We start from the raw sequence: 18,578 nt of genomic DNA, 5'->3' as shown, positions 1-18,578 counted from the left end.
CTGGAGAAATTGGCATTCATTTCCCTATTTCTATAATATAAGGTTTTTTGCTATTTACAAAAAACACATGGAGAAGTATACTATTTTAGATGGATAAGAACCCATGGTTTTTTTTTTTCAACAAAGTGAGTGCAGTTAACTTCTGAGCTACAACCTTCCCACAAGGACACCACCATTCATCCTCCTATTTCTAGAAAAACTACACTAAAGCAGAGCATTATTTGCTGGTATGGCTGAGATGTGATATAGCCACAATGTTTAACACAGGATTAGAACTCTTGCAATCTTAGTTTTGCTCAACTAAGTCAGCGATCCTAACTTCTGAGCTATTACCTCCTCTCACACTCCTATTCATTCTCCTATTTCTAAAATATAGGGAATTAAAAAAAAAACACAACAAATTGCTGCAACACATAAGAGATGAGGGGACTTGTCTGTGGTCACAATGCTTAGAACTACGGCTTTGCAATTTTTGATGTACAATAGACAGCGTACTTACCCTCTGAGCTATATCTTGCCAGCAAAGCACCAGTAATTTATTCTTCTATTTAGAGAATTTAAGCTATTCGCCAACTACAATAAAATCTACCACAGGGACAGTGGAATGACCAGATACTTTTTATCTCAGCTGGGTTAGAACTCCTAACTTTCCTTCCTGCGAACCAAAGCTCCTATCCTGTGAGCTGTGACTTCTCCTTATCCCAAAAAGATTCATTATGACTTTTTGGAATATAAAGCATTTATATAGCAAAATCCAGTTGTTTTCTTTCTCTTATTTCAGAAATATAAGGCATTAACTAGTAAAAAATTGAAACTGTGAACACTGGCCTATCTGCCGAGACATTTTAGAGAGTTGTAGTGGTTTGGCCAAGACCGTGAGGCTAAAATCAAGACACAGTCTGCCAATTGATTTACATTTCTTTAGATGAAGTGAGATCTGCGGTACCCACCTCCGCAACAATGATAGAACTCCTACAAACTTGCACACCACCACTTGTAAGCTTTTCGGGGCAGGGTCCTCTTCTCCTGTGTCACTATCTGTATCTGTCTGTCATTTATAACCCCTATTTAATGTACAAGCAATGTGCAATGTGTTGGCAGTATATAAATCCTGTATATTATTTTTAATGTTTATCATCTTTTTTTGGAGACACAGGATGATTTATTCCTCATGCATGGAGTGCAGTTATCCAACCCCTAAGTCAATAATAGCATTCCAATCTAATCGTTGTTACCCCACCCTACCAGGGGACATTTGCGTTTTAGAAAGTTTTGTCATAAAAACAAGAATGTATTAATGCATTGCATGGCATTCTGTTTTCTGACCAGCAGACAGCAGCAAAGTTATTGCAGAATTGTTAAGTAGGTCAGCATGCCAGGGCTATGTGACAGACTGTGCATGGTTTATATTTAGGAATGTATGTGGGTCAGTGTGCCATGTGAGGCCAGGTCTGCCAGTTTGCACAGTCTTTATGGTGGCTGCACATTTGGGCTTTATCCCTTCCAGAGACTGCACAGGACAGACAGTACCTGAAAACGTGCCAAAGCGGAGCTCGGTCCCATTAGGGAATTAAAAAAAGATCAAAACATCTCTTCAGTGTTCTCCCCCTATGACAACACCAAATGCAAATCTCAGTCAGTGTAATGTGTCCTCACTGAGGGTTCAGGCTGAATTAGAGAGACACAGGGCATAGATTGGCACAATCTGAAATCAAATTGGCATCAACACAATATGAAATTTATTTCGGCATTGTTAGCAAACGCATGTATGGCTTATATTAAAAAGATATTTATTTTTAAATATGTAGAATTCCTAAATCTTATTTGGCTCAACACTTTATAAATGTAGAAATTCTTAGCCTGGCATATTAACTTTTTGAACCAGGCTCTTTTACTGCAACCCCTCTCTCATATATTAAACTAGTCTCCTTGTTTTAAACATTGATACAATTGCAGTGAACCCAAAATAAACCACTGCAACACCAAATGAATGGTGCTTTCAGTCAATTAGTAGTTCATGTGTGAAGGCTTGGTTCCTCAAAACCAATTCAATTGAATAGCAACTCCAGACAACTCCAACTCCAATCAATTTCCACTTCTTCGAAGTGGAATATCCTCAATATCATAAGGAAACAGTCCAAAGTTTGCTGAACTTGTGTGGAATTTAGGATTCAGCCAATTGTGTTGCAACTGATGCAGGATGAAATCTTGCATCAATTTCAGGCATGAGATCATGCCTAGGAACAAACAAGGTTTGCAGGAAGATAGCTAGAGAGCTTTCCCCTGCAAACCTTCTACACTGTAAAATACTAGTAGGATCAATTCAAAGATTGATATCTTTCGCTTTACCTGTACTGCTGCCATGCACCATGAGATATTTATCAGATTGCAGCAGAAAGGATGGTTGAATATCAATCAGAATACTATGTACAAAGCTAAGTGGCTGTCAATTAACCACCCAGACAACAAAACAATGGGCATTACCAATCAATGTTTGATAAAATGTGATTCAGTAGTGCACAAGCCTAAAAGATTACCATGGAATTCAAATTTCTTTATGGACTTTAATTTTAAACAGTGAATAATGTTTGACCAGCTTTACCCCCTAAATGTCAGATGACTTTGCACAGTCATTGTGAATTGAATCTTTGCAGAATTAAACAGAGTATAGATCTAGGAATTACTTTACAGCAAACAGCACATAGAGATGCTGTTAGCAGTGAGAATCCCTCGGTTATTAAATCTAACTTTTATTAAAGCTGCATTTTAGGCAGCAGAAATTCTTAATATGGAATTTAGATAAATGATTGCATTCTTTGGAAGCCCCTTGTTTAGCAGATATTTGTTAAATGAAAATGAAATACCCAAAACCTTTCTATTTTTTTTTTCTTTCATTTGGTCTTCGGCCTGTACCACTTCCTGCCCTAGGATGATAACAAAATCCAGGAGACAACATTGCCACCCCAGCCTGCTCACGCCTGATTCCGCCAAAACACTTCTTCTCTTATCTATGTAACACAAGCAGAGATTTGCAGCAGATCTCCAGCGTGAACTGGACCAGGCTGATAAACACTGCTTTAAAGTGAACAGGAAGTTACAAACGCACTAGATTTGAGCTGGATAACCATTTCTCTTTGTACTTGCAGAAAACATGGATTTCTAGGTTGATGAGCTTTGTTCTTGTCAATGGGCAACAATCTAAAATGATGATAGAAGATCCAACTGTAAGTTAATAGGACCCTGGTGAACCCCATCAAACAATTTTCACATTTTCATTGATTGGAAACGCAAAACTTGTCATGCAAACAAGGCTGGTCAACACTGAACCCAAATAACGCACACTTGTAATGGGTGCATAAGGCAGCAAAAGCACATTTATTGTGTATTTAGCAAACCATAGCAATTTAACACATTTAATACAACAAACTGGGCCTATAATATTGCAGGGTGGTTGCATTATCAAGATTTGCAGAAAAAAGGCTTTTACTCCAGCATTCTCAGGAATATACCTGTAGGAAAGGATTACCCAGCAAGGTAGGAAAGCTCTGATATTTACATTTCTATCATTCATTAATTACATTGGAAAATATAAGCAATTTACCTCATTTTTGTCTAATGAAAAACTTACCAGGAACAATCTCCATGTTGCAAAGCTCATCCAGTCTGGCAGTTGAAATCTTAACTGACTATTGCTCACATGGTCTACGTTTCAGTGCTAGGTCAGGTCAGCAGGTTGTCTGGCAGCAATTGCCTCCAGAGTAACCAAACTAATTTGTAAATGTGCTAACAAAATGTAATGAACCCTTAGAATATAAACAAATTCAGTGAATTATACTACAGTAGGACCCCTGTTATCCAGAACTCATAACCGGCACCCAAGAGCATCTGCAGCCCTAGAGGATCTGTGGCATGTGTTCTGCATCCAAAAACACATAACACCACTCCTGCAGGGCTGTGGGAGCAATCAGGAGAGCAGAGTTCTACTTTGTGATTGGCTGAGAAAATGGAAATCCTAATGACGGCTCAAGCACCCTAGGGTTTTCCTTTTCTCAGCCATTCAGCACTAGAGGTGAATGGGGACAAGTCTCCCCATTCGTCTAGTGCTAAATGGCTGAGAAACCTCAGTTAACTGGAAACTACACTAATACGAAATCAACCATTCCCTGTGGGTGCCAGATAAGCGAGGTGCTATTGTATCAAGAAAAAAAAAATTATAGAAACTCTGCATTAATCTAATCAATATAGCAGAGCAGCACACAACAAAAGCTGGTAAAAGTGCAATGAATAGAGATGTGTGGTGCCACAATTACCTGTTACTGAGGAAAGAGGGTTGGAATGACAGATGGTAAGCTAGCAATAGCAAATTAAGCTGTGATAGGAAGAAAAACTTAGACCTTGTTTATATGGAGGCTTCTAAAAACATTAAAGTTTGGTTCCAATGGTTAATTGGTCTTAATAAATCAGACGTCATTAGGCTATACTTAACATCTCCTAATAGGGCCCATTCACATTTGTGCTTTGCCATTCATCAGGGTAATGCACAATACATTATAAGGACATTCCAGCAATATATAAAAGTGATGCAGTACACTGCATGAGAAAGGTTTATTGGTTCAGTGTTTATTCAGTGTTATTACAGTTTGTGCAGTCATTATATAGCCTGTTACAGATTTCCACCATTTCTGGACACTAGAGCGCAAATACAAATTAAACTTCTTACCCATTAGAAAACTTTACACATTGTGCATCGTGATTGGTTGTACACACAGGAGACCTGGGCAGCTACCGTAATATTGGACATTCTAGAAGCAGCATAAATTTATAGCCACAAGGATGTGGCTATAAGGATGTGTCCTGTGCAAATGATAGATTTGAGGCCAGATAAGCATATTTGAAACTAAAGGGGTGAATACTAACACTGAATGCTTTGCAAAAGATTAAATGTTTTACCAGTAAATGTTCCATCTATTTTGACATGGATATTGTACTAACATTAGAGCTACGTCCAAAAGCCCATTGGCCCATGCAATCAAAAACATGTTTTTAAGGCTTTAGCATTATGAATTATTTTGTGAAAGCCCCATTACAAGATTGTGTACTATTTGATGGGTAGCACATGGACAGAAAAAATGTTTATCCTTTGGTCTTTCCCATTAAATTTAATTGGATAACAGACCAGTTAACTAGAGTTATATCTATAGCAGAACAATGTCTTGTAACCCAATGCGTTTCCCCAATAGGCTTCCTCAGGGGACAGATGGAGAACATTTTGTCAGACTGAACAATGAAACACAATAATAGCGTAGTTTGAACATGTGTTAGCATATATACGAAGGGGGGGTTGTAGCACCACCAAACAAAGTGAGGTAGGATTAGGATCATCTTCTCCTTAAAACTTTATCAGCAGTGTCAGTGGCCTGGCCTAAATGTTCTTATCCCTCATGAGTAGGAAGATGCAGCGAGATGACCCACTGAATAAGTTTGCTCTTAGGGTTACGGCTTTGAACAATTGCTTTTTAACATAAGCTTGTTTCAGTTTAATAGGGAAGGAAAGTTATTTTTTTTGTCGAAGGAAACTTTTCAACAAGACCAGGAGGCCCAGATAGCAGTAATAAGGGTGGAAGCTGCCCTTTAATACACGTAGTTATTTGCCTATGTTACTACAGTCTTGTCATTACCTTTTTACAGAAAAACAACAGCAACCATTATAGTAAAGAAAGCATTTCTAATCCTCTCACCAACCTGTGTGACTGAGCTAGAACTTTGGTGAATGCACTGTGTGAAGAGATCAGGATGGCTTCACAACAATTAGTATAGCCTTAGGAAACCAAATGCAAAATGGAAATTAGAAAATTGAACTTCAAACTCTAAGAAAGCACAATAGTGTTTTCCTTACACCAGGAGGCCATGTGGTTGGGATGCTGCCTAGTCCCACACAAATATTTTGAGTGTATTGTTAAACCTCACCTCTTGCTAGACAAAAGCAAGTTTCCTCTACCTCAGCACTTGCTAATAATGCAGCCAGACCCTTCGTATTGTGTTCTTTTATCAATAGCCACTGTCTGCTGACTATACAAACTAACATGAATGAGAACCAGGCTGAGTTTTGGGCTCCAACCATGCCCTGGAAACTGCCAACACTAGAAAGATCTGGCGGCATTGATGGCATCACAAAGTTGGTGGTCAGGTTGTTTTAATTTGCACGTCACCTTACAAGCAGCAGAAGTACAAGCTTAGGTGGATACACAGGTGTTCATGAAGCCTGGGAACATTATTCAAGACACAGGACCTGACAGGTTTAATTCAGAAGCAGTCAGGCTTAAGTAATTGAGCTTAGTTTGGTGTCAGAACTAATCAGACTAGCCGCAGGACACAGATCATGCACACAGTAGGGACATATTAGAAGCTAGTTAAAGGGATAGCACAAAAGTGGTGTCTACAGTCCATTTGCAACTGCTATGGGCCACTGGTCTCCATGTTTGGATTTCTCGATTCTATGAAGGAAACTGATGTGCAACGCAACAGAGTAAAAGAAACAAAACTCCACAGCTGGCCGTAGCCTCACAGGCACCTGAAAATTTAGATACAACATCTTCATACAAATACCATTAGTTATCTGCACAGAAAAATGCACGTTGACAAAGACATTTTGAACATCCTTTTATTTTAGATCCACAAAAGAAAAAAAACATACCTCTTATATTAACAAAAATACCAATCAAACATAGGGAAAGATACAGTGTAAAAGAAACATAAATAGAACATTGTAAACAAAAAAATTCTAAAGGTCCTGTCACCAGCAAATGTGCAAAACAAGGTAATGGGGACAGGGGCCCTGCCCACCAGGGAGAGTACTGCTGGGGAGCCTGGTGAAGATTGTGGAATCTGATATAGCACAAGACAGCAGCATTAAGGAATGTTCATATCATGCTTACTAGGGCTGGATGTACAAGGGCCCTTTACTCAAATCCTGCAGAAAAAAGGGTTAATGTTCAGGTCACCCCACAACACATTGCTTTTGCCAGACAATCCCAAAATGTACTTAAAGAAATCTTCAAATGACTTATTTTAACTTAAATTTTCCAAAATGGTTCTGCTTTATCAACCAACCACTCACACCCAATTTATAAAACTAAAAAGGCTGCAGGAACAGAGCATATGCAAGGGCAACAAAACTCCAAATTAAAGCTTTGAAGTTAAGGTTGCATTGGGTTTGTAAAAGTAAATTGAAGGAAACTAGTTACAGTATACAAGGATTGAAATTTACCATCCATGGGGGCAATGCTATACATATGCCTCAAAAGCACTAGTCAGGTGACAGGAAACCTAAACATTTGGTCAAGCAAATCCTGCAGGCAAAAAAGTAACTGCTGCTCATATGAGGAGTAACAACTGAATAACCAATATCAATTCTTTAGCACTCATGTCCATTCTTTAGCACACATATCCAATACAGCATTGTCTCCAAAAAACATTTCAGCCCCCCTTACCATGTTTTTTAAACCATGGTTTCATGATAAGGGGTTACTACTTCCACCTGCATTCAACCTTCATATTCTTTAGCTGTTTATGCAACGTTTAAAAAGGAAGCTTGGAACAGAACACAAGAGTAAGATATTCCATTGTCTAAGCTGTTCTTTACTGTTGTAGTTGGCATGGTCAGAAATCCACCATTTACAATATGCTCCACCAACTAGCAGAGCTTCCTGAGCATTGCAAAGGTAGATGCCCCACAGATCGCCAACTCTGCAAAGTACATCCCACAGCAATGCTGTAAAAGGAGTTGAAATCGTGTCTAAACCATGAATACAGGTGTCCCATACTAAAATTGCTTAAAGAACCCGACAATATTCTAGTCTTATCTGCTTAGAGACTTGAATCTTAGAAGTCAAAAATTAATGGAGGCTTAAAAGGTCAGCCGTTTTCTAAGCAATGGGTAGCGTTGCTAGCCAAGTGACCCAGGTACCTGAAAGAGCCAAGCCACTTTGTAAAAGCAACAACTCTGTACTTCGTTTCAAACAAGTGCCAAGTTCTATGCTCTTGAAAAGCACTGGGCAATGCTGTTAACACGTCAGAGTGTCAGTTGTATAATTCCTATTGGGTTCAACGTTCTACTCATCAGCAAATAAGTAAAATGGGGGCAAGAACAAATTACAGAGCTCAAAGGAACCTATACCAACACCTTAAAGAATTTACGCATATTGTTTAGTGCAAAAAGTTAGCTTGAAAACTAAAAGTTATTGCAGAATGGCTTTTATTTCAGCAACAAAGTCACTTCCTGATCAATTGTGTGAAAGGGGAACACCAGGAATGCTCTAGGACATACCAACAGCATGGGGCAGAGTTGCCAAAATCAATGGGCTGGGCACAGAAATTTAAGTACTTGCCGTAGAAACATAACTGCTATCTAATATTCTCAAACTTATTTCCCCAAGGACTGCCAGTTCAGTGCTGCTTGTTAAAGAATCTTCAGACTGTCCAACAACCCAAATTATTTTGCATTTATAATTGACCATAAACAGGCAGATGGATGTTCAGTAGATAGTTTTAGCAAACAGCCCATTGTCAAGCTGTAGGGAATCGTCCCCATGTTAAATTGAGGATTCTGTGTATTACTTCCCGGTTTTGCATATGCACTTAACTTACTTTTTGAGTTACCAAGCCTTACAGAATTCATTCTGTATTTGTGCACATTAATATCAGACAACCATTCTATTGAGGGAAGGCAAGCAATCGCTGCCTGTTGCATTCATTGCAACTATAAAAAAAACAAAACAAAAACACCACTTTGGTCATTGAGGGCAGCGATTTAAAATAACCCACCATCAAATCAACTTTTCTGAACTACTCAACCTCTACTGCAGAAGGCCAACCTGGGGTAGCAGAGCTTAAAGTTTTGTTAGGAGGGCTCCCCCATAAAGTATACCTAAACAGCTAAAGCAACAATCCACAAAATCATTCACTTTAATGTCCTAAGCTAAAACGCAACTAAACTCATCCATGATTAAGTTTGTTCTTTGTCAACTGCCTTTGGAACCCTAAGCCCAGGAGCACTTAAGATACAAAACATATGCATTGGTAGTCAAAGTAAAGCTCTGTCACTCCAGCCTCGAAAGCCAAACTAACACCCCATTACTATTGGTCCAATATCGGAGACCTCTTCAACATTTAGGTGTGGAGATTAGCACTATTCCAGAAAACTCCATTTGCATATTAAGACACTCCAGGTTTCAAAGTTTTCTGCACTAATTATACTGTACACCTATGGTATTTACAGTTCACCTAAAAGTTTTCCCTCACATTTGTGCATAGACTCAAAACCAACCTCCTGATTACAAACTCATTGGCATCCTTAAACGCAAGCAGTCTGCAGCCCATACAATAAAGGAAAGGGAGGTTATTTGTGTGACAGGGCTTGGTGGAGGCTGGAAGCAATAAAATAAGGCACAGTGTTCCATACAAAGTAGTGATAGCGAGTGCAAGCTCCCATTCCAAATAACGCTTGGACTCGTTGGTTTAACCTACTGCATTTGTAGGTTAACTGATTCCTGGCTTTAGGTAGGCACTTCGGTAGAACAAAAGATTAGCCGTCTTTGTACATGCAGACATAAAAGATGCAGTGAGGAGGCACAGGAAAGGAGTGCAACAGCAACTGAGCAGGGGTCCAACTACCCTCTAGTATCTAACATCCCTGAGACATTTTAAGTGCGGGAGACAATGCTAAATATCCATGGAGTCCAAGTAACCTGTGTATTGACCTGCAGGTGAATAGCATGTAGAAAGCAGACAAGGACTGCGGGTGAAAGACACCGACGGGTCAATAGAACCCATTTGAGACGAGGTTTCCATATAACAAGCTTCCAACCTAAAAGTGGAGGTTTATAAGGAGAGGTCTTATTATGGGGCCATGTGCAGGCACAAAAAAGCCCCCCTAACCCCAAAAACAAAATAAGCTGCACTTGAGTATGCCACAGCAAAAAGCTCTACAATAACCCATTAAAGCAGCCTAAATCAGATTCAAGCTACCAGCAGCGGAAGAGATCAATTGACCCATTTTAAATAACCCTAAAATGTGGCTTTATAAAGGAATCCCCAGCACTATAGTGCGCATGGACTTAACAGCTATTTGTCTGTGACGCCCAAAAAGGTAGAGCATTCCCATAGAAGGTAATGATGGGTGACTAGCACCAAAGTCAAGAATGATGAAATCAGGCTCCATTTTTTATTCTAGCACATTTTTCAAATCTAGTCACAAAAATCCACAAGCGTGCAGGCAGAGGGAGGAGCAGCGGTGGGTCCAGGTCCTGGAAAGACAGCACAAAGCCTTGATTTCACTTTAAACCTGTAATAAAAATAAAAAGTATTAGACTGGAAATGTGTGCAGAAAACCTGCAGATAAAGTCCTGTAAAAAATTCTAAGCCGCAGTATCCTATGCTGATTAGATGGCCACACAATGTATAAAGCCATGGTGGACCCTTATCAGAACCCTGACATTAAATATCATAGAACCACAATATGTATAAAACGTGTGTTGCAATGTTTAGCCGATAAAAATTAAAGCATATCTGAAGACAAAAGCACCTAGGGTAGAAGTTGGTAAAAATATCTTATCCCCATATGTGTGCCATCGGGTGGGGTATTATTACTGTATTGCAGACCAATAGAAGGTCCACCATTGACCACGATAACTTAAAAGGCTGCTTTAAATTTTTTTGTTCTTATTCTGTGTTCTCTCATTGTTTCCATTCAGTGATAGTGGTCGCCAGAACAAGGCTAACAGGAATATCAATAAAAAGGAATAACCATATTACCTCAACACTATCCAAAAACCAAGGCAATGGATTAAAATACATCACAGCACAGGTAATTTTTATTAGCTTTATAATTAAAGCAGCCCACACAAAGCTACTGTTCCTCATTAAAAAATTGCCCGAATTCAGCAGCAATGTACATATAAAATAGATTTCCTAACTGTGGATATACTCATTTTCAACACTACAGAAATCTATTCACCCTGCAAGAAATTCCTGAATGATTTATTCCCTGCAGGACTACATAGCCACGTATATGTTATAGCAATCAGTCATTCTTTACCTCAGGGAGAGCGATCATTGCTGACAACACTGCTTTGGGTTTCATCTGATCATTTAACTTACCACAGGAAGTTAGCTCACTGGATTTCTGACAGCAGTTCCTATATATAGGCAGTATTTAGGGGGTACACTTTAGGGAGGTCTATTGCATAGGTGTACTGAATACATTTTACCCTTATACACCAAGGGTAGCACCACAGATGGTTGGGAGGCAACATTATCCAATTTTGCAAATTTTACAGGTAAACAAATCAGGCATATTACATTACAGGATAAAGTGTTTCAGATTTCAAAGAGCAAGGGGTACTTTAAATTTATCAAGAAACTTTAAAGGAATGGGAGGATTTGGGAAGAATCCTCAGGAAATAACTAAAATCCATGCGTCTGGGAACAGTTCATCCCTACAGTGAAAGTTCATATTTAAAGTGAAAAAAAACAGAACTAGCCCATGTGGACAGCAGCAGTACTGGCTGCCTTACAGGTGCAGCTGGGATTAATATAGCAAAATGGTCCACGTTCATGTGATGCTCCCAGGTGTTTCTGGGAAATTAAAAGCAAGCAAGGAATAAGGGGATAAGTTAACTAGGTGTTTCCTATGTCAGTGCTCAGTTACTGTAAACTCTCAATGAACTATTTTCTGCATTCTGATATAAAGAAACAAGTCTCCATTCTCAAAAAGCAAGCCATTTTCCCGAGCCCTTGTGCATGCTTTATATAAAGGCATCAGCTGCACTATTACACCTCTGTAATATCACAAATACCAGGTGGCGGTCAAAGTATTCCACTGTAAATACATCCGCATCACACTATGCAGTAACAGCATCAGCAATGGCCTTAATGACTGGCTGACCCATTTCTAAGCTGGCACATGTGACAAGATAAAAAGGTTTCCCAGCACGTGTGGAGGGGCAACACGGCAGAACCAAGCTGGCACAGACACGTGAGGATTTAGGACAGTGCTGGGGACAGGGGGGGGGGGGGGGGGGGGGGGGGGGGGGGGGGGGGGGGGGGGGGGGGGGGGGCACTGGTACAGAGGAATGTGCAGAGGTGGCAGCTCTCAGGAAGCAGATGTACGATCCACCCCACAGCCCCTAGGCGCAGGGCAAGTTATATAAGCTGCATTATGAAAGCATGAATGGACAGATGAATTCATAAGCAAGCAGTCTGGAAACATTCATCTTACTAGTGATGGGAAGATGCAGAGAATGACACTCACACCTTAAGGGCAAGCTATACACCCACGATCACATCGCCTCTAAACAGGGCTTAACAATGGCTGAATGGGAAAGATACAATCCTGGGAGTAACCGATTTAAAGCAGATTGGTCAAAATGCCCTTAAGCAATACCAATGGTATAGACCCTGCAGTACAAAAAAAATAAAACGCATAAGTCACCCCATGCTGCTTCTTACCAAGGGCACTTTATAAACAGATCTGCTTTAGGGTTCATAGCATATGTTTGCTCCAAGAAGCTGCCTGAGTATTTAAGATATGAAAAAATTCAATCTAGGCTACTGAAAACATCACATTTAGTTTCTGTGCTGTTATAGAGCACTGAGATTTAGCCAACTTGATAAGGAAAGGACATGTTCTACTATGAGGGCTGACAAGACTTCCCACTAATATTTGTGAAACATGTGACATCACCAATATTTAAACAGGTGTGAGGTAAAGCCAAAGGAATAGTACAATGGGCAAGGACAGCTTTCCATTCACCTACACAAGCTGATAAACTCAAATGCCCTCCCTTACCCTGCACTTACCAGGTTTAGAATGAAAAGAAACACATTTTCAGCTTTCATGATTAACCATCATTACAAGGAGTGGCAATGACTTACTTTCTGAACATGAAGGCTTCAATCCTTCACTATAGTCAACCAAACGTGTCCCAGCACCTGACCAAAAAAAATTCTTTGCAGCAAATTATGTATTAGCATGCAGGGACAGTTTTTGTATTGAAAGCAACAGTTACTTTGGCATGCCATACCACATGCTTCTAGTAGCCCCGCTACTGTGGTAGGAAAGATGTCTACAAAAAATGTACCCATGTTTGTGATTTCACACTGCTTTATGAACCGATGTTGTGCAATTAACCATTTTCAAAAAGCCATCAAATCACATCCATGAGCAAAAATACTGCCCTGAAAAGTTTGTGCTGCGCAGGTTCATTAACTGCATGTTATGTGCACCGGGGTGCCACTGAATGAATGATAATCCATCGTGCTTAAGTGCACATTGTCTAATTATGCATTAACATGTAAAATGTAGGGGTGTAGCCAGGCACCTCATTCTTTAAAAATAAAGGCATCTACTGGTGTTAACCTCTTACCTGAAAAATATTACCCCTAAAATAAATTTGTTCAACCACCCCATGACTTGCTTTACATTTGTCAACATTTCTTGGGCTTGGTAAACTCATTCAGATGACTTTGGAAACATTCAGAGTTGACAAATATAAAGCGTGACTGGTAAACCAAACTAGTGTTTGGGGGAATCTTTGTAAAGCAAACCCATCTACTAGCGCTAGCTCGTTTTAATAAGGTGCCCAGTCACCTCTACAAAGAAACAAAGGCGATTATATGTTGACAGAAAAGTGCAAATATGAAGAACGAACACAAATGGTAACGTACTGACCATATAATTCTTTCCCAAGTTCACTGAGGGACACCACCACTGGTTAAGACATATGGCATTATCACCCATATGTCTAATATAGAAATCCGTGTCACTCAATGAAAAGCAAAACATTTTATTTAAATAGTTTGATTGGTGAAACATTGCTTCAGCAAACCGGTATAAATATTTACGTTAATGTACAAATAAGTGCTTGATTGTTTCCCAAGGTTAGAAATCCTCAGCCATCCAATACCATCTCACTGCTCAAGCCTCTTACCAGAGCAATGCCTTAAGCAGCACATGTAACTTGGTCCATCCGCGTCTCCAGCTCAAACGCATCGGGCCGATCCTGAGGATTAGCGGCCAGCATGTCCTTAAGCAGCTGCCGGATGCCCTCCGACATGGAAGTCCTACGTTTCTGTGGGATGTGAAGTTCCATCTTTGGATTCTCTAGCAGCGCTTCCCCTACAGGCACAATCTCGCTCCCTTGTTTTATATAAGTTCCCAGCAGCTCCTTCTTGGTCTCTGCATCCACAAAGGTGATGCGTTCAATCATGGCCCAGATGATAATACCCAGAGCAAATATGTCAGCTTTAGCCGTGTAGTGACCTTCCCACACCTCCGGAGCCATGTAAAAGTCAGAGCCACATGCCGAAGACAGCCAGTACTTGTTCACATTCACAGTTCTGTTCTCATTAACTCCTTCCCCCGTGGTCTCCTTGCCACGTGGAGCGAGCCCAGCACATACTTTGCTGAGGCCAAAGTCAGCTACTTTTAGTACAGGTGAGCCCGATCGTTCAGTAATAAGAATATTATCAGGTTTTAAGTCTCGATGTACTATCTGGTTCTTGTGCAGGAAGGCAATGGCACTTGTCAGCTGCAACATAAAACTTTTGTTGGTTGCAGGGTCAGGCCGTCTGGATAAGATATACTGATTGAGATCGCCACCTTCGCAAAATTCCATGACAAACCAAAGGTAACAAGCTTCTTCTGGGGAGCCAAAAAGACGTTCTCCTGCAAACAAAGGCAAGTAGAATTAAATTTTGTTTTTCAGATTATACATATGCTTTCATTGCTAGCTGATCAAAAGCTTAAACATTGGATTTCTAACCTATTATCTGGACAAAAAAAGTTTGCCCACTTTAGTGACAAACTTCTGACCACATAACCAGGACAGGAAATCTTATGACAATGGAGAAACCAAATGTTTCCCTGCATAGACTAAACAAGCATTTAATACAGTAAGATCACATCACAGCCATTGAGCCACCATCTTGGAAAGCAACGATTAAGCTCAGGTTCAATTCAACTTCTGTTCACTGAATTACTAATTTAAGTCTAAATGCAATTACCTTATATACTCAAGTACAGACAGTTTTTTTTTTTACATTGATGCTATTAGAACAGACCCCATGTGATTTTAGTTTTTGCCATTACCATTGATGCATTTACACATACTTTTATTGACATTTCTGTAAACTACCATTTCAAACGTGAGAATTGACTGCCACATTTTATCCTTTCGGGTTACACTCAAATCAATGCAGTTTTTCTGTTTCAGGCACCGTGCTTTATATTTGAATACTAATATATATATATATATATATATATATATATATATTTTACACATACACACACATTTGCAATATGAAAAAACTGTTCCATAGATTTCTACTGTTGGGCACTTCTCATGTCAGTTTAAAAAGCTTTGTATTTCAACTAGAAAACTGTACTAGTTCACCCATTAGGCCAAGTTGCAAACAATACAGGAAGTTAGGAGTTGCCTGGATTTTTCAGAATCTGCATTTTAAAAATAAACACACAAACGCAAGTATTGCAAACATTTAGGATCCAACAGACCAACCAGAAGAAAAGCTATTCTATGTTTCTCCTGAACTCAAGAAATAAGCTTTCTGGATGTTCAAGCAGGGCTGAAAGATGTAGAACATGTAAATTTTACCTTAAGGACATCCGTAGTTTACCAAGTCCTTGAAGACTAATAAATGCTAAAGGGATTTAATGTCATTACATCTATTTGCATCCGACAACCTGGGGATTACCAACTCACCAGGGTCTATAGTGTCTAAGAGCCCAATTAGTGAAGACTCGTCATCTACTTCCTCAGTCTATAATATGAGGTCACAAATTTACTAACGTGAGAAGCCAGTCAATAACAAAGGTCAACATTTGTCATGGAAGGAACAAATGAGGCAATTTGCCTTCTGCTTCAACAAGTAGAATGATTACGCTTTTAACGAAACTACCTCTGGGAAAAAATGAGATGTTTACATATCTGCTGCTTCTACATTGGCCACTAGGGAATAGAAAACAAATTATCGACACTCTGTTCTCCCTAAGAGATAAAAGCTTTCCTTGTGATGAACCAAGCAGATCAGACTGGAGAAATACGTCTAGCCAGGGCTTAATCTGAACAGCATGTCCGAGCTTTGTAGGGATAACCCATCACCTCCAAGACTGTCAGGTCAACAGCCACACAAGCTACATAATCCCTTCCTGAACAGAAAGTATTATTGCATGCACACTTCAACCCTTCCCTGCATGAGAATGCACCAATTACTCAGCACAATTCACGGTATAATAACACCATGGAGACAAATTATATGGGTTTACCTACTTGATCCCAATGAACCATATCACATCCAAGCCATTTGAAGGACAAACTTAAAATCTTTACATTATAAAAAAAAAAAGGGGTGTTAAACCTTTTAATGAAAGGGAAAAATAACCTTAAAGTGGCACACCCCTTAAAAAAAAAATAGGTGCAGCACCCCTCTGTCTTGGTTGCCGGGACAATGTCACTGTTTACACCTCCACCTATGTCACCCCATTTCGAGATTGGGTGACGTACGAAGGAGGAAGAGGATTGAAGAAAATATCGGCACCTGGTGTTCCCCCCACACCGGGCTGAAAACAGATGCAGGGGCGACAATGGACCCGATCAAAGAAACCTTCTGATGGATCAAAGGACCTGCAGGATTAAAGGTGTGATTTTATTATTTTGACTTTAGTTCCTCTAACCTACTAGAGCAAAGCTTCTGTGGAACAATAAACCACACTTTCATTGGACTTAAAGTGGAAGTGTACCTGGTGGGTGGTGAGCTTCTGCTATTAGCAAGTATGCACAGGATACTTAGCAATTATGTGAAAGACCTACCTATATGCAACCACCCTGCATGATTACAGATCCAGGACCTGTCATTGCTGTGTCCATGGATGGTGCTATCTTTACTACAGGTCCCATGGCAGACTTCCAAAACTACAACCCTCTTCAGTGATTGGATGGCCACCAATTGTGCAACTACTACACACGTTCTAAACTCCTCCGGTGGTTCTGCAAAGCAAACTTCACCATAACTTATAACAAGACATAGTATGCTTCCAGTCTATTAGCTCAACCTCAGGCGACTATTTGGATCAGCTTTAATGTACCAGAAAAGCTAGCAGCCATTAGAGCAATTGAAATGTTTATACAGTCAGTACAGGTCACCTTAACTGAAGCCTATCTTGGATACTTATCTTTGACCAAATCGTACTTCCTGTAGCCACTGACTCATCCTAAGCAGGCAGCACCAGAAATTCTCAGCACCAGAAATTCACAGCACCCCCCACAAAAGCTAGGCAATACAGTTCCATGTACCAAGTTCCAAGGGCATATACATTCAGGTGCATGAACCAATTATGGGGTTACTTCCTTAAAGGAGCTCAGTCTAACGTCCCTACTATAGTCATGTCATTATTACAGTCTAATGGGAAGAGGAAGCCAATTAACCTAATTGCATGTTTTCAAAATGTGGGAAGAGACCCACAAAAACATGGGAAGAACCTGCAAACTCCATGCAGATAGTGTCCTGGCTGAGATTTGAACCTGGGACCCAGCGCTTCTGGAATGCTAACCTCTGAGCCACTGTGCTGCCCATTTTAATTTTCTGAATTGCCAAGTCTGCAGCTCATCTTCAGCTAGCCAGACATCTAGCATTTTCAATTACAAACCAGCCCTGGGCACCGCGCACCAGGTATATGCAGGCCATTCAACCCCCAGCCAACTATCCCAAATGTGGTATGTAGGACAAGCGTGAGCATTGTATAGCCAGGTCAGGCAACCCTCTTCAGTGGTAATATATTCTACAATCCCAGAGCATTATATAGTCAGGGCCTGCAGTCCCCAGCCATTCCTAATACAATTCTAGTATATTCTACAGCCCAGCCGGTTGGCGACCCCTGACCTAGATGATGGGTGATTACCTAAAGCGTACCAGAACTCAGAATTTTCACTTTGCATAAAAGGGTAGACAACGGTTTTATCTTAAATATAAATTCTGTGTGTTTTTTTCCCAGCTCCCCCCCAGGCGATGGAGAATGAATGGGAGCGCAGAGCCTGCCGGATACCTATGTCACGCATGGCCAGAGATTCTTGGGTGCTCCTTCTGCGCATGCCTGAGCACCTCAGACATGCGCAGGAGCCTTTTCGTCAATAGGGGGACAAAACCTGTGAGATCGGCAAGAATTTTTCACCAACTACATCACCCGATCTTGTGCCTGGGTCAGGTGACATAGTAAGAAGAACCCAGAAGAAGAGAAGATGGCGGCACGTGGAGCACTGGCATGACGAAGCACGACCTGATGGATTGAAGGTAAGTGAATAGTTTATGTTTTAACTGTGAGTTTAGTTCCTCTTTAATAAGAGTTAAGTCACAATACTGGGGATGCCTCCCACCTGTAATTTCTTTCCACCCAAATCAAATACACACAATGGGCCCTGCCAGTCCTCATACACATGCGGACCCAACAGTGCTCACTATACACACACAGGGCCCTGCCAATCCCCACCACAGACAGTCCCAACAGT

At 40.4% G+C, this 18,578-nt stretch overlaps 2 protein-coding genes across 3 annotated transcripts in view; both read right to left on the bottom strand.

The window, feature by feature from the left end:
• Positions 1 to 4,113, bottom strand: part of FNDC11 (fibronectin type III domain containing 11) — a 17,434-nt gene extending 13,321 nt beyond the window's left edge. The window contains exon 1 of the mRNA XM_072414320.1: positions 3,629 to 4,113. The gene's annotated coding sequence lies outside the window, so the exon portion shown is untranslated. The remainder of the gene's footprint in view (positions 1 to 3,628) is intronic.
• A 2,534-nt stretch (positions 4,114 to 6,647) lies between these two features.
• Positions 6,648 to 18,578, bottom strand: part of STK35 (serine/threonine kinase 35) — a 15,196-nt gene continuing 3,265 nt past the window's right edge. Inside the window, exons 2-3 of one of the 2 annotated variants that reach the window (XR_011921265.1) lie at positions 13,730 to 14,725; positions 6,648 to 10,342 (exon numbers count right to left, since the gene is read on the bottom strand). Coding sequence is in view for 1 of the 2 variants with exons in the window: in XM_072414319.1 (XP_072270420.1) it covers positions 14,001 to 14,725 (725 nt within the window). In the remaining variant the exon portion in view is untranslated. The remainder of the gene's footprint in view (positions 10,343 to 13,729; positions 14,726 to 18,578) is intronic. The other variant, XM_072414319.1, reaches the window with a different exon arrangement.

The sequence above is a fragment of the Pyxicephalus adspersus genome, chromosome 6, assembly GCF_032062135.1.
Source record: "Pyxicephalus adspersus chromosome 6, UCB_Pads_2.0, whole genome shotgun sequence".
In the NCBI taxonomy this organism is placed as follows: Eukaryota; Metazoa; Chordata; class Amphibia; order Anura; family Pyxicephalidae; genus Pyxicephalus; species Pyxicephalus adspersus.
The sequence above is the reverse complement of the archived record's forward strand: the minus strand, read 5'-3'. Positions and strand labels throughout refer to the sequence as shown.